The sequence below is a fragment of the Manis pentadactyla genome, chromosome 2, assembly GCF_030020395.1.
Source record: "Manis pentadactyla isolate mManPen7 chromosome 2, mManPen7.hap1, whole genome shotgun sequence".
Classification (NCBI taxonomy): domain Eukaryota; kingdom Metazoa; phylum Chordata; class Mammalia; order Pholidota; family Manidae; genus Manis; species Manis pentadactyla.
Window position 1 is genome coordinate 173,195,258 of NC_080020.1, and position 23,568 is coordinate 173,218,825.

A 23,568-nucleotide genomic window follows, 5' to 3' on the forward strand; every position below is an offset into this window, starting at 1 on the left:
ATATCTGGTCTCTCTATTCTGTTCCATTGATCTGTGTGCTTTATCTTTTATATTTACATTCTTCTACTTTCTTTGAGTTTTCTCTCTTATACTTTTTCTAGGTTCTTTAGTTGAATGCTTATCATGTTTATTTTCCTTTTTCTTTCTTTCCCTCCTCCCACTTTCCTTCCTTCTCTTCTTCCTTCCTTGTTCCCTCTAACCTTGTGACCATTTGTGCTTGACATTCTACCCTTTTGTATTGTATACATTTTGAGGCTGTGTACATCTTTTACTTTATAGCTATGAAGGTGAAGGAGAAGGCTGGTGTAGGGAAGCTGGACCCCACTAACTACAGGAGGCGACGTCATGATCAGGAAGGTAAGGTCACCTTGATAACTTGACGCAAATTCTAGAAGGGTCTGAAAATTCTTTGAATATGCTTTTTTTTTTTTTTGGTGTCATTAATATACAATTACATGAGCAACATTGTGGTTGCTAGATCTCCCCCATTATCAAGTCCTTACCACATACCCCATTACAGTCACTGTCCATCAGCATAGTAAGATGATATAGAATCATTACTTGTCTTCTCTGTGCTATACTGCCTTTCCTGTGCCCCCCCCACTACATTACGTGTGCTAATCGTTATGCCCCTATTCCACTTCTCCCTCCCTTCCCACCCATCTTCCCCAGTCCCTTTCACTTTGGTAACTGTTAGTCCATTCTTGAATTCTGTGAGTCTGCTGCTGTTTTGTTCCTTCAGTTTTTGCTTTGTTCTTAAGCTCCACAGAAGAGTGAAATCATTTGGTACTCGTCTCTCTCTGCCTGGCTTATTTCACTGAGCAAAATACCCTCCATCCATGTTGTTGCAAATGGTAGGATTTGTTTTCTTCTTATGGCTGAATAATATTCCATTGTGTATATGTACCACATCTTCTTTATCCATTCATCTACTGATGGACACTTAGGTTGCTTCCATTTCTTGGCTATTGTAAATAGTGCTGCGATAAACAGAGAGGTGCATATGTCTTTTTGAGACTGCTGGGGGTGGGTGGGAAGGGAGGGAGAAGTGGAATAGGGGCATAACGACATACAGATGGTAAATAAACATATGAAAGGTGCTTGACATCATATGTCATTAGGGAACTGCAAACTAAAACAGTGATGAAATCCACTACATACCTATTAGGATGGCTAAAACCCAAAAAAAGCTGACAATGCCACATGCTGATGATGACTCAGAACAACAGGAACATTCATTCATTGCTGATGGGAATGCAAATGGTATAACCACTTGGAAGACAGTTTGACAGCTTTTTACAAAGCCAAACATAGTCTTACCATACAACTCAGCAATAATGCTCCTATGTATTTACCCAAATGGGTTGAAAATTACACCCACATAGAAACTTGTACACAAATGTTTATAGCTGCTTTATTAATAAATACCAAAAACTAGAGGCAAACAAGATGCCCTCAGTAGGGAATGGCTAAACAAACCATGATTATCCACAATAGACTGTTATTCAGAGATAAAACTAAATGAGCTGAACCATGAAAAGAGATGGAGGAAACCTAAGTGCATATTGCTATTTAAAAGAGACAATGTGAAAAGTCTACATACCGTATGATTCCATCTATATGACATTTTGGAAAAGGCAAAATAAGGATAAATAGGTGAAGCACAGGGAAATTTTAGGGTGATGAAACTATTCTGTATGATACAATAATGGTAGATGCATGTCATTGTGCATTTGTCAAAACCCAGAGAACTGTGCAACACTAAGAGTGAACTTTAATGTAAACTATCGACTATAGTTAATAATGAGGTATCAGTATTGGTTCATTAATTGTAACAAATGTACCACGCTAATGTAAATTGTTATCAATAGGGGAACTATTCATAACAATAAATGCCTACATTAAGGAAGAAAGAAAGCATTAAAATAATATAACTACACCTCAAGGAACTAGGAAAGAACCAATTAAGCCCAAAGTTAATAGAAGGAAAAAATAAAGATCAGAAAAGAAATAAATGGAGTAGAGATTATAAAGACAATAGGAAAAGTCATTGAAATAAATAACTGGGCATTTTTGAAAAGATAGACAAAATAGAGAAATCTTTAACTAGATTTACTGAGAAGAAAAGAGAGAGAGTTCAAATAAATAAAATTAGAAATGAAAGAAGAGACATTACACAAATACAAAGGATCAAAAAAATTACTATGAATAATTGTATGCCAAGAAACTGGAAAACCTAGATGAAATGGATAAACACAACCTACCAAGACTGAATCAGGCAGAAACAGAAAATGTGAACAGACCAATTACTAGTAAGAAAACTGAATCAGGAATCAGAAACTTCCCAACAAACAACTATCCAGGACCAGATGGCCTCACTGGTGAATTCTACCAAATATTTAACAAGAATTAATACAAATCCTTCTCAAACTCTTCCCAAAAAATGGGAGAGATGGGAACACTTCCAAACTCATTTTATGAGACCAGCATTTCCTTGATACCAAAACCAGATTAGAAAGGATACTGCAAGAAAAGAAAATTACAGGTTAAATCCCTGATGAACATAGGTACAAAAATCCTCAACAAAATATTAGCAAATCAAATTCAACAATACATTAAAAATATCATACACCATGATCAAGAAGGATTTATTCTTGGGAGGCAAGGATGGTTCAATATCTGCAAATCAACCAATGTGATATTGATTGAGATAATTAACAAAATGAAGGATAAAGGTCATATTTTATCTCAATAGATAAAGAAAAGGCATTTGACAAAATCCAACATCCATTTATGATAAAAATTATCAATAAACTCAGTTTAGAGGGAATGTACCTCACCATAAAGCAGGGCATATAATGACAAGCCCACAGCTAACATCATACTCAACAGTAAAAAGCTAAAAGCTTTTCCTCTGTGATAAGGAACAAGATAAAGATGCCCTCTCTTGCTTCACCATAGTACTAGAAGTCCCCACCAAATCAATTAGGCAAGGAAAAGAAGTAAGAGGCATCAAACCAGAAGGGTGGAAGTAAAACTGTGTCTATTTGCAGATGACATGATATTATATATAGAAAACCTAAAAGACTCCACCAAAAAGCAGAATTAATAAATTCAGTAAAGTTGCATGATACTAAATCAGTATACAAAGATCAGTTGTTTTCTATACACTGATAATGAACTATCAGAAAGTGAAATTAAGAAAATAATTCCATTTACAATTTCAACAAAAGTGACAAAATACCTAGGAATACTAGCCAAGGAAGTGAAATACATGTACACTAAAAACAAAAGACAATGAAGGAAATTGAAGAACAAAAAAATGGAAAGGTATTCCATGTTAACAGATTGAAAGAATTAATGTTAAAATATCCATACTACCCAAATCAATCTACAAATTCAAGCAATCTCTGTCAAAATTCCAGTGGCATTTTTCACAGAAATAAGAACAAACCATCCTAAAATTTGTGTGAAACCACAGAAGATCTGAAATAGCCAGAGTAATCTTGAGAAAGAAGAATAAAGCTAGGGATATCATGTTTCTTGATTTCAAACTATATTACAAAGCTAGTAATCTAGACAGTATGGTATTAGCATAACAACAGACACATAGCTCAATGGAAGAGAATAGAGAGCCCAGAAATAAATGTATGCATATATGGTCAATTAGCTTATGACAAAGGATACAAGAATCTATGATGATGGAGAAAAGACAGTCTCTTCAATAAATGATGCTGGGAAAACTGGACAGCAACATACAAAAGAATGGAAGTAGACTACTATCTTATACCATACACAGAAAGATCAACTTAAAATGGATAAAAGACTCGAACATAAGACTTGAAACCATAAAACTCATAGAAGAAAACAGGCAGTAAACTCCTTGACATTGGTCTTAGCAATTACTTTTTTGAGTTTGACACCAAAAGTAAAGGTAAACAAAAGTAAAAGTCAACAAGTGGGACTACATCAAAACAAAAAGCTTCTGTACAGCAAAGGAAATTTTCAACAAAATGAAAAGGCAACTTATGGAATAGGAGAAAATATTTGCAAATCACATTTACAAATATAGGGGTAAATATCTGCAGATATAGGGGTTAATATCTGAACTATCTAAAGAACTCATACAACTTAGCAAAAAAAACAAACAATCTGATTAAAAAATGGTTAGAGGAACTGAATAGAGACAGACATTTTTCCAAAGAAGACATCCAAATGGCCAACAGGTATGTGAAAAGTGCTCAACATCATTAATCATCAGGGAAATGCAAACCAAAATCACAATGAGATATCACCTCATAACTGTTAGAATGGCTATTATCGAAAAGACAAGAAGTAACAAGTGTTGGCAAGGATGTAGAGAAAAGACAATCCTCATACACTGATGGTGGGGATGTAAATTGGTTCAGCCATTATGGAAAACAGTATGAAAGTTCCTCAAAATAATAAAAATAGGAATACTAGACGATCCAGTAATTCCTGTTATTTGTAAAAACATGGTTGGATCTTGGGGCATTACGTTAAGTGAAGTAAGTCAGACAGAGAAAGACAAATATTGTATGATCTCATTTATATGTGGACTCAAAAAAAACTAAACTCATAGAAACAGAGACTGTATTAGTGGTTGCCAGAAGTGGGGGTGGGCAAGATGGGTAAAGGTGGTCAAAGGGCAGACTTGCAGTTACAAGATAAATAAGCTCTGGGAATGCAAGGTACAGCACGGCGACTATAGTTAACAATCTGTATTATATATCTGAAAGTTGCTAAGAGAGTAAATCTTAAAAGTTCTGATCACAAGAAAAAATAGTTTGTGACCATATGAGGTGATGGATGTTACCTAAATTTACTCTGATAATCATTCTGCAATATATCCATATATCAAATCATTATGTTGTTATACCTGAAACTGATACAATGTTACATGTCAATTATACCTTTATAAAAAAAATAGAGGAAATTCTGTGGAGGTAGGGGCATATGCTGGGGGTAGGTACATAGAAGTCTATGTATCATCTGCTCAGTTCTTCTGTAAATCTAAAACTGTACTAAAAAAACTATTAATTATTTAAAAAATTGTTGACCAACTCATGACAACACTGATGAGAAACTGGTAGCAAAATGTCCTTCCTGAGAGCTGATAGAATTCCTGCTGCCTCTGTGGGCACAGACATAGTGGGGGCTTTACAGTCAGACTTCTTAGTGGAATTCCAATTTCAGGCTTTAGGTAACTCTAGTTCTTAAAAATTCTAGTTTACAAAACCAGCTTTGAGAAATCCTTAGTAATTCACTTTTCTGATAAATACAAAGTCCTTGATTGTTAGTAAAAATGGCCCTTGATGGAAATGCGTACAGTTTTCCCATAACAGCCCAAAGAGGCACTCTGCAGTTTGAATTAAATCTGTGACCCACCGAAGGCCTCTCTCCTGGCCCATGTGTCATAAGCCATATGTTGTTGTTGCTGCTCTGGACAAACAAAAATGGAGAGATGGGAGTTCTGCTCATTCTAACAGAATTCTAACTATAGCATGAAGGGTGTCCTTTCCACCAACAGCTAAGTCATTCAGAAATGGAATTTGGTCAAGCCCAACACTCAGGCTGATGGCACTGTCCAGGAATACCATTTTGCCTTGGTGGCCCCAGCTCTTTGTAACTGAAGAATATTAAGGAGAAATGTCAATTTTCATTAACTCTTGCCTACCGCTCTCTTGTGCTGTGCCCACAGACTGTCGTTCTATCCATATTGGGCTTTCAGTCCCCAGTTACCCTCCAAGGAAAAGAGACCAGCAAGGACACCTTTCCAGATTACAAAAGGTCCACTGGGGCTTGAGGCCTGACAAGCCCCAGCAGGAGCTGACCCGCTCACGCAACAGGAAAATCAGCCAGGACAGCAGGGTGGATCTCATCGGCAGGACCCGTGAGTACTTGAGGGGTGCATTCTCAGATCCAGACACAGCATGGCAGGACTAGAAAACCTGAGTAATGCCCCACATGCCTCAGGTCTCCCAGGCCACTCTGCTCTGCTGCCATTGAAACCCAACCTCCCTGATAAGGATGCTGTGAGTCAGGCTGAGCCTGTGTCTCTCTGTTGACTTTGAGCCCTCTGCTCGGATCCATTCCCTGTCAATTTCATGGCTTATTCTTAGAATTATTTCCCTCATTCCCAAATTCCTAGGAGCCCAGTGGCCTTTGCCGTAAGAACTCATAGCAAACTTGACTGTTTGGCACAAGGCACTGTACTCAGTAAACTGAAGTCCTTAGTGCATTACCTCCATCCTCTTTCCTCACCTGAGCTTGGAGGAATACTACAGAATTGTCTAGGCACCCTGCATGGTAGCTTGCAGACCCCTGGGAAGCCTTCTCCTGAGGCCTTCCTCTGCTGCTGTAGGGTTCAGTTCTGCTGATTAAAATTCAGTCTTTTGTTCCTTCCTGTGGAAAGAAAAATATCAATCCTAAGAGGAGTGAAAGGACTGGAATCCTGAGAGCACAGCTGTGATATTTTATTCTTTTGAGACTTAACTATTTCTGGGGACATGATTTCACCCCCAACATTTCCCAAATCTGCCTAATAAATGGTATTTAATTGGTTTCTATTATGCACTTCCACTGTCTTGAGCAAGGGAAATTAGTTATTTTACTGTGGAAACCTTCAAAGGAATGTCAGACAGAGGCAGTGCCAGCCCTGAGCACCCCCACAGGAGGAGATGTGCTACACATGTTCCGCAATGCCGTTTGAACCACCCTCAGTCCTGCAGCTGCCCTGAACGGCTGTTCTCCTTGTCACCAAGCCTCCCAAGGTCTGTGGCTTTTCCAGAGTAAATGGCTATGTGGGAGATGGTTTTATGGGGAGTCCTGAGTAGGTACCCACTGAAAGAGATGAGCTCTGACTAAAACATGCATGTGCACACATACACACATGCACATGCTTGAGCACACACACATGCTCAGGGGTAGGAACATCAGAGACTAAGGGACAGCAAGCCTCATGGGAAGACCTGCTCCCGGGTGGGATCTGGATGCCTCACGCTCACTTTCTGGGGCGTTCCCTTGTCACTCTGCCACCTCTCCCACCCCTCACCGCATTTGACGAGGTCACCCTCTGAAAGTGGAGTCTGCTGGGTCCCTGCTGAGCCAGGACACAGAAAAGTGGTTAGAGTTACTGCTCTCTGCTCAAAAGGTTTGGGGGAGGCCTAATAAGCCGTGTTTACTGATGTGGCATGGTGCATCACAGAAGTGGTCATGAATGGTGGCCTTTACATTGTTTTGGTGGTTTCTGGTTCACTTAAGGCATTTATTTTATAATAATGGAAACCAAAGGGGAGACTGTAGAATCCTTTGGTATGTTTGTTCACTCAGTTCCTTCCTTTCTTGGCCTGCTGTCCCCATACCATGAGTGTTCCTGGCTTGTCCCTGGAATGCTATGGAATAGGGTAGAAAGAATGGGAACACCTAGGAGGACAGGAAATTTCAGTCTGTATCTTTCAGGCTGGAGTAAAACAAAGACTCCCTCTAATGGGAAAGTAAATTCTTCAGACCTGTGGAAAGGCATTTATGCATTTGTAGAGCTCCCCAATCCCTGTGCATAAAATCCCAGATTAAGAAACAGTTATCTTAATTAACTAAGGTTTTATTCCACAAAATGTCTTCCAGTTTTGAATTATAACAACACAACAATTTTGCCCTCATATCTGATAAAATAAGTATTTTTTAAGTTATCATCAAAATGGAAACACAAAATTTTAAAATTCAAATAGAACCCACCTACACCTATGAATTCATTCCAGATCCCAGCTCCAGACTCACTGTTTTGAGGGAGCCACAGAGCCTGCTGGCAAAGTCAGCAGCCACAGCGACTCTCCTGTAGCCTGTGGGGGCTGAGCTTGTTCCTGCCACTCTCCCTGGGGTGGTAGAGGTTTACTCCTCAGTCACTCACTTCCTCCAAGCCAAATGGGACATCGCATGTGTGATGCAGATATAAACCCTGCTCCACTGCATCACAGGGTCAGTGACAATGACATGTGTGGGGGGAAACAAAACAGTGCCAGATCATTTTAACTGCACCATCTAGATAATCGCCTGAATCTCCCATTTTTCTTTGCTCTAGGGCACCTGACCCCATGTGTTTTTCCTCTCTGGGTGTTCCATTCTGTGAATCCATCCAGACAGCCCAGGGAGAGGGTCTGGCTGGCCTGGCCACATAGCCCAGGTGGGCACCACCACAAAATTTTTAAATGTGCAGAATGTGGGTGGTCTGGGCTGGGTGAGGGTGGACAGATGTGACTGAGCAGGCCCCTGTACAGCTGAAGAATTGGTAGGAGACCCCTTCAGTTCCTGACTCACAATTAATGGCAAGGATACAGCAAGACAGGGAATTCTGTAGCTTTGAAATGGTAGTTCACTGTAATTTTCTTAACTAAATGTATAGTATTAATAAAAGGGAGATAGGATTATCCCCATCTTTAGATTGGGAAATCAAGGTTCACAGAGATGCAGTGTGCTGTGGTATAATCAGTGAAGCTGGGATTTGAAAACAGGTGGTTGACCCCAAAGCCTGTACGTGCCCCTCCCACAACACTGCTGTCCTTTTACTTCTCATCATGGGTCAGTCACCATGTTGGACGTGGGCCCAGAAGTACATTCTTCCAAGCAGCCAATTGCCTTATGGACAAAAGGATGCATAGGAAGGGAATAATGTACCATTGCAAAGGTTTGTTTCTTTTCTCTCTTTACCACCCCTTTCCCCAAGGTGAATATAGGAAGTCAACACTTAGCAGACAGTCTATTTTGACTCAAGCAGAGACATGGACTCATCAAACTGTGGTGAGAGTCAGCAAGGCCATGCTCCTACCTGGGAAGAATGCCTGTTCTGGGTCTGAGAACCCCTTGAAAGGCCATTAGGAGCCTGTAGATTAGATGCTCCTTTAGAAATATGGTTGCACTCCCAGTTTTCTCAGCTGGCAGTAAGAACTGGAGCCAAGATCCAAAAAAAAATGAGACAAGCCAAGCCCAGTCTGTGTGTGTAGACCCTGAAATCACAGTACCTTCATCTGTAGTGACAGGTTGTTATAGGGGGACAGACTGCTGCAATTTCTCTGGAACTAAGGGGTTTCCCAGGACAAAGGGTGCAGGACTTTCAGAGCTGACACCAGGTCAGTCCCAAGCAAACTGGGATTTTCATCATGCTAAATTGATGTAAGTTGCTAAATGCTGTGTAAACAGATATAAAATACTTCACATAGTGCACAGTGCATGGTAGGCACTGAACAGCTATCAACTGAAATGCATCAACCCAATATAAGAGCAAGGAGCCCAAATCCTTTTCCTCTATAAGTAGCTGTTGTTTGGTTTGGCTGCCCTCATTGGTACCAAGGGCTTATGAGATCCTTCTCGTGGGAGGGGTGTGAAAGATTATTAAGGTCTTCTACTTGCCAGGCACTGAACAACTCTGGGATCACTAGAAGGTCAAAACTACCCCAAGATGAGCAATAAAGGAGAGAATGGCTGTTTTCTAGCCAGACATTGGAGCTTTATATGGTTCCAAGGCCTTAGGACCAAGGATATATTTCATGTGGTCTTTCTTCCCCCATTTCTGATGAGGAAGGGGCAAAGGTTGGGACAGTAGACATTTATTTCTAAAACCTCTCCTCTGGGAAGGAGTTCCTAAGACAAACCATGTTTCCAACATTGGAGCAAAGACAGTTGGGTTTCTTTTAGAGTTTGAAGTTTTGAAATGGGGTGACTTCCTCTCCTTGTTTACTTTACTAATTTGTATCTTGGAAGGATATAAGAAAAGAGAAGGGTGAAGGGAGGAAAGAAAAGGAGAAAGAACGAGAATCATTCTAGAAGTATCATGCCTTCCCCCCCACCTAACTCCAGGGCCAGGAGCAGCAGGGAGGAAAATTAAAACTTCCCAGAGGAAGCCTGTATTTACTCTCCTGTCCTTGCTCTTTAACACCTTAAAACCTGGAACTCCTGGAATTATCAACATATATAGCATTTCTTCCACAGCCGTGAAAGCTATTCTAAAAACAAAACCTATTAGAAGAGAATCCTGAGTTAGTGGTCTTAAAACCTTAAGGGGAGATTAAGGTTAAGAGTTGAGTTTGCAAGTGAACCAGTGAAAGTCCTAATAAATGTGAAGTTTTATAAACCATACATTAGCTGGATTTACCTTATTCCTTGATACTCAAATGGACTCTAGTCTCCTTGCCTAAATCCTCAGGGAGGTCCGTGCCTTTGCTTACACTTCCATGGCATCCCAGAGGCTTCCAGTCCCCATGTCACTCTGGCTTCTAGTCCCTCCCCAGAGGGCTTGCGTCTGTCTGTTTCACTTGCTGTGCCGGCTCTGCTCTCTCCCCCAGGCCAGGGCAGGCATGGTTCACCCAGGTTGGTCACATTAGGCATATATGTGAGCAGCAGGCTTTGTTGAAGGTTCAGAACCATGGAGCAGCTTAATGTTGCTGAGATACACAGTTTTAAAAAAGTGAGTTACTGGATATCCCCATTCTTAAAGATCCTCTGGCCACAGGAAATTTCCCACTGGATAATTTTCTCTGCATTTCCAGCCTTCTACCATATTTTTGGCAACTTCTGCCCACCTGCACACCCCTCCTGAGTCCCCTGACATCTTTTTGAGCCCTCTCTACACACGCACACACACACACACACACACTCTCTCTCTCTCTCTCTCCCCTCAGCTTAGCTCAGGGCCTATTTTTGCACGACTAAAGATGCATAGCATGTTGAACAAAACACAAAGACAATCTCCTCTAAGTCTGGCCCTTCAGCAGCCTAGAAGACCTGAGAGAGGCCTTGACATTTCCTTCTGCCCCTTCTCTGCCCTGACCAGCCTCTTCAGGAGGAGGGAAGCAGTATCAAGCTTCGGTCCTATCAGGCCCCCCACATTCTTCTTGGCTTAGAATGGAGAAGCAGCAACTATCTGTTTTGGTTTTAAATAACAATTTCTTCACTTTACCGTGTTTATGTTCAGTACAACAGCAATAAGGACCCTGTGCTGATTGAAGACTATCAGTGACATTCCATACATCTTAAATTATGAATAATGGATATGGTACAATCAATTGTCTTTTGCTGTTTTGGCTCTGCAGAGATGTCAAAACCTCCTCCAGGGCTCTAGTGAGATGAGCGTCATTGCACTCTTCTCTCCGTGGGGTCCCCCACATGCTCAGTATCTCTCTGATTGTTCACTGAGGTTAGTGCTCTTCCCAGGGAAGGCTGAGGGGTCTCATATTTGAGTTTATCAGCCAGCCTTGGCTGAGTCTCTCCCTGGCCCAGCACACTGAGGTCTCCCTGCATTGGTGCCATCTCCCTGCGCAGTTTTGGGGAGACAGCAATGCACTTGCCAGACTCTGCCGGCCCTCTGCCACACTGCCTCCCTTAGCCAGAGCCAGGGCCAGGGTTTCTTTCCCTTGGTCTTCCTTCCTTCCTTTGTTCCAGCCAGTTCCTCTTCGCTTTCCTCTCCTCTCTTCCACTGATTCCCTGCTCCTTATTCTAACTATTCTTACTATAGCAATTCAACATTCTTTTATGACTCTTACACTTGCGGTTTTTAAGAAGGTATGCAGAAGAAACTTTTCATACCCTAGGATTTCATATAGGGGAACTCATGATTAAGAAGCTAAATTTATCACAAGTATTAGAAAGTTGAGCTGGCTTTGGCAAAGAATGAAGAAGAGAGAGAGATGGAGAGAGAGAGAGAGAGAGAGAGAGAGAGAGAGAGAGAGAGAGAGAACGAGAGTGAGAATTTAGATCATAAAACTAAAGGAATTTCTCACAGTCCCAAAACAGAACAAACATCCAGGCTCAGCAACAGATAGGGAGCTCAGTCCTGACTGGGACTGCATGGCCTTTTCCCTCTATTTCTCCCTATAAGTCTGCTTCATTCTCTCTCTGTAGCCTTTTCTGCCTCTCTGTGTCCTTGGCTTCTAATTTACATGCTCTTTCTTCCAGAAACCATCAGAAAAAGGCCCAGCCATCTCAGAGATCCAATTCTAAATTTTCAGGCTTGGATCAGGTGACATTTCATATTAACTGTTTCTGGTCCAATTAACTGTGGCCAAGGGACACAGGTCATGTGTTCCACAAATGTAGCTGCCAGAGTCCCTCTGGGGAGGGGTGTGGGTGAGGTCAACATCCCCAAAGCTACCCACAACAGGAGGGATTCCCGTAAACACTGCCAGTGGCAGACTCTCTCCTCTTTCTCTCTCAGTGAGCACATTTGGAGTTTATGGAGAGCTTTCTAGAAAAAGAACTTTACTGTCCATGAAACTAGGGCTTGGGGCCTTCACGTCCCCTCTCAAGACCCACCTCACACCATTGCAAGCATGACTTTGGAGCCCCCAGCTTCATCTCCCACTACCAGCATGCAGTGGCCTTGAGCTACACAAAAATCCAACAGCCCTCCCACCCTCCTACCCCAGCCATTGCATTTCCCTTTCTTGGCTCTTTTCTTGCTGGGCCTAATCCCAGCTGATACTCTCATGAGTGTTAATCGGTAAAATTCATTCACCCGGCAAATATTTCTTGAGTGTCCAGGCTCTGTGAGCCCTGTGTCTGGGGCCAGCAGCACGCCATGAGCAGGCAGACCCTCGCCTCACAAAGCTGGCTGTCTAGTGATTCCTGTAGAGCCCAAGAGAAAGGGAGCCTGTGAAAGGGACTTGGCCAGAGCAGAGTCCAGGCTGACTTTCTGAAGGTTCTCAGTGCCTCCCAGTCCTTGACTAGGAGTTGAAGGCTTGTCAGTGTGCAGCCCACTAGATCATTCTGTGCTTTGCTCATCCACTGACCAATCAATCCCCACGCAGTAAAAGTGCTATTCTATTTGCTTCTTTCAGTGCGTTTCCTGAAGCTTGTTTCTGCTAAGGTTACGTTTCTCCTAGTAACAGCTGGTTGAATCCATTCCTACTGTTGGACTGTTGTATGTGACTCTTGCTGTGAGCTGTCACCCAGAGGGGCTGTTACTGTGGTGCTTCTCATTACATGGATTGACTTCTGCCATGCTGCGTGCATGTGGGCCCCCTGTACACAAGAGCCAACCTCATCCGGCAGCCCAGTGTGTGGTGTGCTAGACCTTCTATGGGCAGGAGGGATGCAGAGAGAGTGAAGGGACCTCAGGTGGAGGGGTAGGGTGGTAGTGTGAGCACTTCGACCCTGAAAAGGATCAAGCTCTTGGAATGTTTAAAAGAGACAGGCTGGTGACAGGTAATAAGGGAGGAAGGTGTCAGACCTGTTGGCAACAATAACAGCAACATCGTTTACTGAGTTACAGGCGTATGCCAAGCACTGTGCCAGCCACATCATACGTATTATCTCATTTTATGGCCACCACAACCCAGCGAGGAAGGTGTGATTATTCCCACTTCATAGAGGGGAATCTGTGGCTCAGAGAGCTTAATGCCTTGCCAGGATCCTACTGCTGGGGATCAGCAGAGTCGGCAGTTGTACCCAGGTCTGTGCTTCCAAGAACCACATGAAGAGAGAACCTGCTGGCGTCCCTGGCAATCTCTCTTTGGGTGCTTCTCTGGGGTTTTGAGGCCACCCTCCTCCATGTGGTGTGCAGGGGCTGCAGGGGCACTCAGGAGGTGGGCCCGCCTCCTCCCTGTCCTGCCCAGCAGAGCAGCCAGCCAAGGAGGGAACCCTGGGAGTGGGGGATGGTGAGCTGTGCGGGTGGTGTTTGCCTGGAGCCCAGCACTAAAACACACCCCTGTGACCTGGTGCTGCTGTGTTCTCAGCTTTAAAGAGGCGGACTTGATCCCCAAACCACAGGAATGAAAATGTGGTAAGTGGAACCAGCCAAAGAGGCAGTGTGGGGTGGAGGATGTCAACGACTCCCCTCTCCTCCAGAACCCCCTAGCCTGGAGCCTGGTGGGGCTTTCTGGAGTGCAAACTGGGTCTGTTTTTCTTATCTGTGAAGTGAAGGCTTTGGACTCAACAATCTCTGAGCATCCTCCCAGCTCTAAGACTTAGCAAATTCAGGGTTCAGAGCTCCTTGGAGCAGCAGCCGCTCAGTGACCTCTAATCAACCTTGGCACATTCTAAGTACTCAGTAAGCACTTGTTGAACCCAACCCAGGAGATTAAGAGTTTCTCAGCTGAACAAAATAATTCCCCAGTGGGGTTCCCCACATGCCCGAAAGTGACCAGTGCCCACTGTCTGTGGCTCTCAGAAAATACCCACTTAGTGCTGACATGTGGCATTTTCTTTGAAGTAGATGAGAGGAAGAGGATCAGGGGTTTGAGTTTAAAGTTGGGAAGGCGAGAAACCAGCTGTGTGGAACACTGTTGGCCAAGCGCGGTTGCTGTGAAACAGGAGACCCCACAGCAAGCCTCCCCCAACAGCCCACCTCCGACCTGGGGCCCTGTGGCTGGGCAACCAGGACATGCCAGGCCAGTACTCTCCAGCCTGCTTACCTGCGCCAAGGCTCTTAAGGCGGTTCTTAAGGAGGCTCGGGGGAGTCTCCTGGCAAATCCCACCCCTGCCTTTATAAAGGGGCCTGCGGAGAGATGCCCAGGCTCTCTGGGAGCCCCAGCATGGCGGGAAGCGCTCCTAAGGGAGGGAGGAGAGGGCAGTTCCACCAGTGCCTCACAGGCTCACAACTGCCACCTACTGCTCTGGCAACCGGGCTGCCTGGTCCTGGCTCTGCTGTGGCCACTGGGCCCTTCTCTCTCCAGGGCACCTGAGAACTCTCTCTCTTTCTCATTTTCTCTCTCTTACACACACACACACAGTTCTTTCATACTCACAGTATCTTTAATTCACTCTCAATATAGTTTTTCTCTCTTACACACGCTATCTCTCACATTTAACATCCCTTTTCTCTTTCACATACAGCCTTCTCTTCACCTCCCAGTCTTTCACACATTCCTTCTCTCTCTCTCTCCCTCTCCCTCTTCTCCTCTCCCCACCCTTCCCTGGTGCTTAACGGAAACACAAGTGAGTTTGTTGTGCCTGGCTGTGAGGGAAGAGGACGGACGTGTGGAGGCAGCAGCCAGGGTGGCCACAGCAGAAACAAGCTGGGGCCCGAGGCAGTGCCAGCAGCTGGAGACCCCAGTGCTCAGCTATTCCAGGGAGCAGGTAATGCCCCAGACAGGTCTGGTTCAGACATCTGCTCTCTGTCCTGTTTCTCTCTCTGTGATTGTTCCATTTATTTGCCTTCTTATCTGGCCTTGAAGGGGAAGGGGATTCCAAACCTAGGGAACAGAAGGCATAACAGATCCAAGGAATGATGTGCCCTTCTCCTCAGAGAACCATGTGTCTGATGTGGCTGTGATCCAGGGCATGTGGTGTTCAGGGTGGCTGGGATCCAGGGTGGCTGGAGTGAAGGGTGTCTGGGGTCTAAAGTGTCTGCATCTGGAGTATCTGGGGTCAAGTGTGGCTGGGGTCCAGGGTATCTGGTCCAGAACATGACAGAACCTAGAAAGGCAGGTTAGGGCCAGATAACAAGGGCTGTTTTGAGCCATTCACAGACCCTAGGCTTTAGATAACAAAGAGCCATTGAAGGTTTTTTACCTGCGAGTAACATGATCAAAACTACATTTTATAAGAGTAGTTCTTGAACTCTAATTCCCATGGAGAATTGGTGTGCTCTCTCAGGATCAAGTGATCATGGTCTTCTCTCGATTTAAAGACAAAAATGTGGTTATCTGTTCAATGTTAGTTTTTCTTCTGTAGAACTCCCTTAATCTTTTGATGTTTGCCAGCAAGTGTTAAAAATCAGTAATCCAATGAAAAGGATGTAAATTTAAAGTAACAGAAAAATTCGGAAAGAAAATCCATTTTAAGAAGTGAGATCCATCAAGCTATATACAGATAAATTCATAGTATTTTCTGCTAGTGAAGTTATTTCTAAATCACACATACTATATTTTATAGTGCTACTCAGAGAGTGCCATAACTCCCAGGTGTATGCCCCATCACATGTTTGAAATGTTTTAAAAGCAAACTCTGCTGCTACATAGAAAATGTATGTGGATGGGGAACCAGAGGCGGCTGGACTGGAGGTGGCTGTCATAGTGATAAGGACAGAAGATAACAAGAACTTGAACCAAGATGATGGCAATGGGTGGGAGAAAAGGGAGAGAGCTAAAAAATATTTAGAAAACAAATCAGAGAAGTTAGTGTCTGATTGGATATGGATGGCAAGAGAGAAGGAGGTTTCAGGAATGAGTCCAATATTTCTCACTGGTTGGCTGGGTAGCTAGGGGGTACCATTAATCAGACAAAAGAGGGCAGGGTTGGGATGTTGGAAGAAGGTATGAGGGGCTCCTTCAAATATGTTGAGGTTGCCTTGAGAAGAATGCAGAACTCCCAGATAAGCAGTCCAGCCGGCATTTGAAAATGCTCAGTACAGGCAGGGCCTGGACACATGGGTGGCCTCATCTGTAGGGTCACACCATAAAGAACACAAGATGGCCCAGAATGGTGTGGAAAGAAAGGAGAGAGGAAGGCTGAAGAAGAATCCTGGGGAAAGTCAAGATTTAAGTGAGACAGGTAAGAGGGGTCAGGGAAGTATAATGAGGAGTCTTCAAAGAGATAGAAAAAATATCAAGTTAGAGCTGGGTTATGAAAGTCAGGAGTAGTATTTCAGTCCAGAAGGGGCCATCAGCACAACTGATGTCCCAGGGAGATAAGCCAGACCTGTTGGTTTGACTGGTTTTTTAAATTTATTGGTTTGAGAATAAGATTAGCGAGATCTGAGGGTGGGGTTGTAAATTTTGGGGCATAGAATAAATGAGATTAGCAGGGCAGTGTAGGGAATAGTGGGGACTGTGGCAAACTAAAATGTATATGCCTACCTGAAGAAGGCAGCCATCATTCAGCTCTAATTAACTGTTGCCTAGTGGGAATGTAGAGAGCATACGAATTTTCAAGTCAGAAATCTGGATTTTTATATGAAACCTCACAATTCGTTATGTTAGCAACAATCTTTAAAACTTTTATATTCTGTGAGGGCCAAATTACACACATCTTTGAGCTGCCAGTTTGAAATCTTTGCTTTAGTCAATGTCCTTCGTGCGGTGGGGCTGAACCAGCTGCAGCAGGCTGGAAAGCGATCGGGTAAGGAGGAAGTGGAGACAGCGAGAGGAGACCACTCGTTTAGGAAGTTGGGGAAAGGGAGGGAAAAGGAGAACAGGAGAGCTTGGAAGGCAGGTGGGCTCAGGGGAGGGTGTTTTAGGGTAGGAAGAGGTATTTAGAGGCTGAGAGAAAGAGGGTGGAGAGAGAGAAGTTAAAGACCCAGGTAAGGAAAGGCTGGTTGATGAAATACGAATCCCGCAGCAGGGAACGGATAGGACGGGAGATTAGGCTGGCGGAAGGACTCCTTCATTCAAAGCTGGGCTACACAGTGGTAAGGACATAGATGATGAGAAGGGCGGAAGCTGATGGATTTCATGCCTGGAGGACTCTGTTTTCTTGGTGAAGTGGGGTAGGAGATGGATCGAAAGGCTTGAAGAGAGGAGCAGAGCAAAGGTTAGGAATGGATGGCATTGGGGATATAGGAAAGGGTGCTGATAACAAGGATGAGTAGGAGGTGGCTGTGCTTCTGAGACATGCTGAGAGCGGAAACCCTCCATTGGCACAGCTGGGTGGCTTCCTCCCACAGGGCTCATGAGCCTGTGTGCTGGGGTTGCAGTGAAACAGATTAGCACTGCTTACATTCCAGGCCCTGTGTCACGTGTCTTATTCTCCTTATCTGATTTATTCCTCCCAACAACCCTGTTCACTCAGACTGCATTCACTCATGAGTAAGTGGCCACTCTGAGATTCATACCCGTGTCTGATGGATTGAAAGCCCACTGTGCCCCCTGCCTCTACCGCACCACCGCACCACACTGCCTCTATCTGCGCCCCCAGGACACGCCTGCAGAGGTGAAGCCTGGGCCAGGGGATTCTTGTTCGGGCATTGGTTGCCTGAATTTTTTGAGAAGCAAAGGAGTGCAGAGTGTGCAGAAAGAGTAGCTGAAATTACTGACCACTGGAAGTCCAAGGAGAAATACGCAAGAGCCAAAGGGGACGACAAACTGAGAGGATAGAGAGGCTTGGGGGAGGAGAAGACTTGGTGATGTCCAGGAGACAGTCAATGAGAGACTGAACCAGGGCGGGGGCAATGGGATTGGTGAGGAGGGAATGTGTTCTTGAAAACTTTCAATATGGGGGCGGAAGGGAGAAAAAGATGAGGTGAGGGTGACTGCAGGGAGCCTGTGCATTGGGTGGACAGTAACGCCTTGAGCTGAGGCATTTGGTGTTGTGTCCTACCTACCTCCTCTCTCCCTTGCTCTAGACACACGGACGGCCCACTCTCGCCTCAGGGTCTTGGCACCCTTGGAGCACATTCCTCCAGAGACACGGAAGTGGCCCGTTCCCATCTTTCAAGTCACAGTCCAAGTGTACCCTCCTCGGAGGGGCCTCTCTGGGTCATGCTGTCCATGCAGCTCCATCCCATTAAAATGAAATTTGATTTCATTTTTCAGAACACTTACCAGTACCTGAAAGTATTGTTTATGGATTTGTTTACTTGTTTATTGTCTGTCTCTGGCACTAGAACAGACGCTCAGGAGAGCAAGGACACACGGGCCTTCTTAATAGTTTTCTAACACCTAGAACAATCCTAGCACACAGTAGGCTTTCATTAAATATTGAGTGAGAGAAAGTAAGAGAAAGAGAGACAGGGAGGGAGGGAGGGAAGAAGGAAGGAAGGAATGTAGGGTGGAAAGAAGGGAAGGGAGGGAGGGAGGGGAAGGGAAGAGAGAAGCGTGTTTGGGGAAGGGAATGTCTTCAGCATCAGAAGGTTGACTTACTTTTGGGTGCCTGAGACATCCAGGAGGCGGCATCCAGTGGGCAACTGGAAAGCAGACTAGGAGCTCAGGCCCAGGCTGTAGCCATGCGCCCAAGAAGGTGGGCCCAGTGTGTGGCCCCCTGGGGCAAGCATATCCTGTCACAGGGCTGACTGCCCCTTCAAGGTCAATGCTGGGAGGTGGCTGGTTTGGGGCCCAGTGGGAAAAGGGATCCTCTGGGTTTGTTATGCTGAAGTTGGGTCGGAGTTTTTCTCCCTTCCCTTTTCTGTTCTGTTCCCTGTCCTTGTTGCTGCCCCAGCAGCTTGGGCTATTTTCCACCCTCCTTATTTGTCAGATATCAGGTCTTGGAATCTGAATGCAGACTAAATCCTTTCATCTCTTTCATCTCAAAGAATCTCTCACCCACATCCAGCCTAGAGAGGCTTGAGTCTAACTTTGCTCAGCAGCTGAATTTGGTTTTACTGAAATAGGAAATACTTTTCCCTTGTCCTTGGCTCCTGCTCCACCTCAATTGGCCTCGCAGCCCTCTGCCTCCCAGGGGACACACAGCAGCCCTCGCAGCCCTCTGCCTCCCAGGGGACACACAGCAGCCCTCGCAGCCCTCTGCCTCCCAGGGGACACACAGCAGCCCTTGCTGCCCTCCTTTTGCAGGCTCTCCAGCTGCTGAGCAGCTCCAGGACATCCTGGGGGAGGAAGATGAGGCTCCCAACCCCACCCTCTTCACGGAGATGGACACTCTGCAGCATGATGGAGACCAGATGGAGTGGAAGGAGTCAGCCAGGTGAGGTGGGGCCCCCAGGAGGGAGGTAGAGGGGGGCCTCCTGGTGCAGCCTGCCCAGGCCTCAGCTGAGCTGACCCTCCTGGTGGGAGGGACCATCAGCCAGTGGTACCTGGCACCCTGAGTTCTGCTGGCGTTCCTGGCCCCTGAAGACCTTCCTATCTGCCTTCCTTGGTTGTCCAGACCTAGGTTGGACACTAAGGAGCAAACAGAAATTTATGACTTTGTCTTTTTCTTTGAAGAAATTAAAATCCAAATGAGAAGGTAGAACAGACATTCATGAGACCCTGACAGACTAATACAAGGGCATATGTTCTTTAGTGTCAACTGGTTCAAACTAAATGCTGTAGGAGAAGGGAAAGCATTAAGGGGCCTGGAGTGCTTCCTGGAGGAAGGGGAATGTGTGCTACAAAAAACCCTGATGGAGTGGTCCAGTGGGCCACTGAATAAAAGGGACTTGACAGAGTCCGAGGCGGTACAAGCAGAATGGAGCTATGGAGGCATGCATGGAGAGTGAGAGGTGTGTGTTTAGGGGCAGTACAAGGAAGAGAAGACCCGGAAGGCTGAAGGGAAACCCCATAGTGAGGTCTTGGAGCAGAGGGAGGCTCAGGGTAAGGCACAGTGCAGGTCATACCCAGAGCCTGGGACACAGCAGCTTCTGAATTGACCTAGACTGGTCAGAGCCTCAAATGCTGCCAAGAGCCTGAGAAGGAAGGATATGGTAGGAGGCAGCAGGAAGGGCTGGTGAGAGGACATGAGGGACCCTGGAAGGAAGTTGATTGAGTCTGGAACACAGACCATATGGATGGTTCTCAAACGTTTTTTTGTATTAGCATCCCACCCCACCCCCAAGCCCCAAGAAAAATGTAATTGTGTTAACTTTATGAGATTAGAATTTGATTTAATTTATTTCTAATGAGAGAAACTAAATACTAAGGAATAAGATTTTGTCAGGTAGAGTTGAGCTTCGGGGTGCCCTAAACCAAAAAGTAATAGCTAACTTTTTCACTTCGCTAATAACCATATTTTGCCTACTCAGGGCTGATATTGCTCCAGGTAAGAGTGCACAGACTAATTGTCACCTGTGCCCAGGACTGGCTCTGCCTGGGAGCCACCGAAACACCCACAGCTTGGCAGCTGCCCAGCCACAGCCTGGCTCCTCTGTCCCACCAGCCTCACTCTCCTGGGTTTTGCTCTGTAGAGCAAGGGGGAGAAGGTTTCAACACCCCCATGCTTTCCCACTCCCATCTCTCCTGGAAGAAAGGCTGTAGGGTGACTAGCAAATCCCTGCAGGCCTCATGGCTGGGCCCAACCCCTGTCTGGCAGCCATTGAGTGGCTTCTTTTCAGACCATTCAGTGTGCTAAACAATTACATAGACCTTGCTGTGTGCTGAAGGATTCAAAGGTTCATCACATTCAAGCTGCATAATGACCCTGAGGAGGTGGGAACTATTTTTATTCCATTTTGTAGATGAGGATACTGAGGTTTCAAAGGGCAAAAAGCTTGCAAGAGTCAGAGCATACAGGTAGCTGAGGCTGGATTCTAGCCCAGGCCTGTCTGACTCCCCACCTTGAGGGCAGATGCCCTTTGTCATGCCTTTCCCATTTTCTAAGCCACCTCTTTCCCCTTCTTCCAACTCCCAGGGACTCTGTTTTGATTTACATGGGAGGACATAAGTCTAGAGGCAATTCTGCTGGGATGGGAGATATATGGGGACAGCCATCTAGGGCCAAAAAGAGAAGGGAGTACATTTCGAATGACATGGTCCCAGTCTGGGCTATGCCAGCTTAATGCTTCTGAGTGGTTAGTGCCTCCTTAGGCAAGTGCCTTTCTTGTCCAAGGTGGGAAAATAGAGAGAAGGAAAGTTCAGAAGGGCCTTCCCAGAGGCCCACCAGGGAGAGGGTGCCTTCTCCCCGCCCTGGGCAAGGTCTGCCTCCAGAACGCCTGGCCTCAGTTGCCAGGACCAGACACTCCATGAAGGCCTGTCATACACACTGAAAGAGCCCTTGCTGAAAAGGCCCTCAGAGACCTGATTGTCTACTGCCATAGACATAAAACCCAGTTTCTAGGCTTTCTAAGTATGGATCTGTAGAACCTTCCACACTACAGACCTCGAAGTGAAACTAATAAACCGTCGATGATAATACTTCTAGGAGGCTCCTCGTGAAATATGAGGGGGGCTGACAGTTACTGTCTGCAAGCTGGGGGGCTTTTTGAGGATAGCAACTGAAGAGGCCCTGGAAGCACCTCAGCATAACCTGAGTGGATGTCAAACCAAAGGCGAGAAAAAAGTGACTAGAAGAAGTGGCGTTGGCTGAGCCCACTCCAGGCAGGTCTGAGAGAGGAGCAGCTTCAGAAACAACCTGGGGGCAGGGAGCAGTGGGAGGAGCTCAGGGCCTCCCCACCTCGGGCCCCTTTCTCCACCCTGGCCTCCTTTAATCTCTGTAGCAACTCCACTGGGTTTCCAGCAAACAGAGGCATTACACGCAAGCCTCTGGAGAGCTCAAAGGAAGGGATGGCCAGGCAAACTGCAACAGTGGAGGTGCCTGGCACCAGGCCTGTTTGGGGCTTGTCACCCTTATGAAAAAACAGGAGACATTTCCCTCAGCTGACAGACTGTGGGATCTACTTGGGGATGCCAGAAGTCTCAGAAGCCTCCAGAATCCAGAATCAACAAATTCTAGTGGGTTCCAGGCCCCCTTAGAGTAACAGGAAAGAATAATGGAATAATGGGAGTGGGGATAACACCTCACACAGACACTCAGGCCCTGGGAGGGTTGCAGGTCTGTTCCCACATCAAGGGGTTTAGGGGAGGGGACCCTTTAATAAAAGTATTTACTTTGTTGCAGGGGTGTTTGCTTTATTGAGTTAGGAGATTAACAGAGTGAAAATCTCAAATCCGCCAGGAATTTTCTCTGGCAGTGCTTTGTCGGGTGTTATTAGTTTGGAGGATGTTTCAAGCCCTTGGAGGAGTCACCCCTGGACAGATTTAAATGGCTCTTTAAGCTCACTCAGCCCTGCACCGTGTGCATGATGGGGACTGTGCGTGTGGGCATCATTCCTAACGTGATCAAAGCTAGTAGGTCGGGCGGTTAATCAGATAGATTTTTATTAGCTCTGTCTCTTTAGCATTCCCAGCAGGGAAATGCAGCCGGCTGGCTGATCTGACCTTGCCTGAAGGGAGGGCTGGGTCAGGTGCGGTGGGGTCAAGCGACCCTCTCACTGCAAATGGTTCACCCATAATTCCTTCCTCTCTCAAGCCCAGAGTGGCTGGCTGCAGGAGAGGGAGGGAAGGGGAATGGCCTGGGCTGGAAGCTGCCCAAGCATGGAGGGCCCTTTGGGGTTACTCAGACATAGCCAGAGCTTGGAGCCTTCCAAGAGCTCTGAAAGCAAATTCCAAATCCAACCTGACTCTGATCTCAACTCTAAGCAGACCAAAAGCGTGAACTTGCCAGAAGGTTCTTATGAGACACATATGCTCTGAGAACATTCCCACAGTGACCAGGAAGGGGCATAAAGAGGGACAGGAGAAGTGGGTCAGCTTAGCTGGGTCAAACCAGATCAGCACATGCTCAAAAGCCCTAAATGCACTTAGGTGAGCATGTTCCCACACTATACATAATGGAGAAAGCCTGAACTTTGTCTCAACCCTGAAACTGCTCCCACGTAAGATGCTGTAAAATGCCCTCCTAGGATCATTTCCTCTCAGTCTGAATGCACCCCCAGCCTCCTGGTCCCACCACTCACCTAGGATCACCCTCATGGGGCCAGAGCTGCCTACTTGATGTATAATACCAAGCAGAGTAAGAGCTAAGAGCTCTTAGCATAGAAGTCAACAAACTTCATTCTTTCAACTACTAAGTGTTTACTTAGTAAATTATCTGTAAGCCCTGAGGCCAGGTGCTGGAGATACAAAAATGAACAGGGCAGATCCTTCCCAGCACACTTGGGGCATGGAGGTGAGTAACGAGGCACTTGGTAGT

At 45.6% G+C, this 23,568-nt stretch overlaps 1 protein-coding gene across 10 annotated transcripts in view; it reads left to right on the top strand.

Annotated features, from left to right (window-relative positions):
- Positions 1-280: 280 nt before the first annotated feature.
- The window catches only part of SLC4A5 (solute carrier family 4 member 5), an 85,545-nt gene continuing 62,257 nt past the window's right edge, over positions 281-23,568 (top strand). For 4 of the 10 annotated variants that reach the window (XM_057497075.1, XM_057497077.1, XM_057497078.1 and 1 more), the window contains exons 1-2: positions 13,687-13,792; positions 19,458-19,587. In XM_057497075.1, coding sequence (XP_057353058.1) covers positions 19,535-19,587 — 53 coding nt within the window. In that variant the 5' untranslated portion in view covers positions 13,687-13,792; positions 19,458-19,534. Of the gene's footprint in view, positions 358-5,722; positions 5,915-13,685; positions 13,793-14,832; positions 15,088-17,210; positions 17,482-19,457; positions 19,588-23,568 lie in introns of those variants that run through there. The other 6 variants (XM_036930631.2, XM_057497081.1, XM_036930638.2 and 3 more) reach the window with 4 other exon arrangements.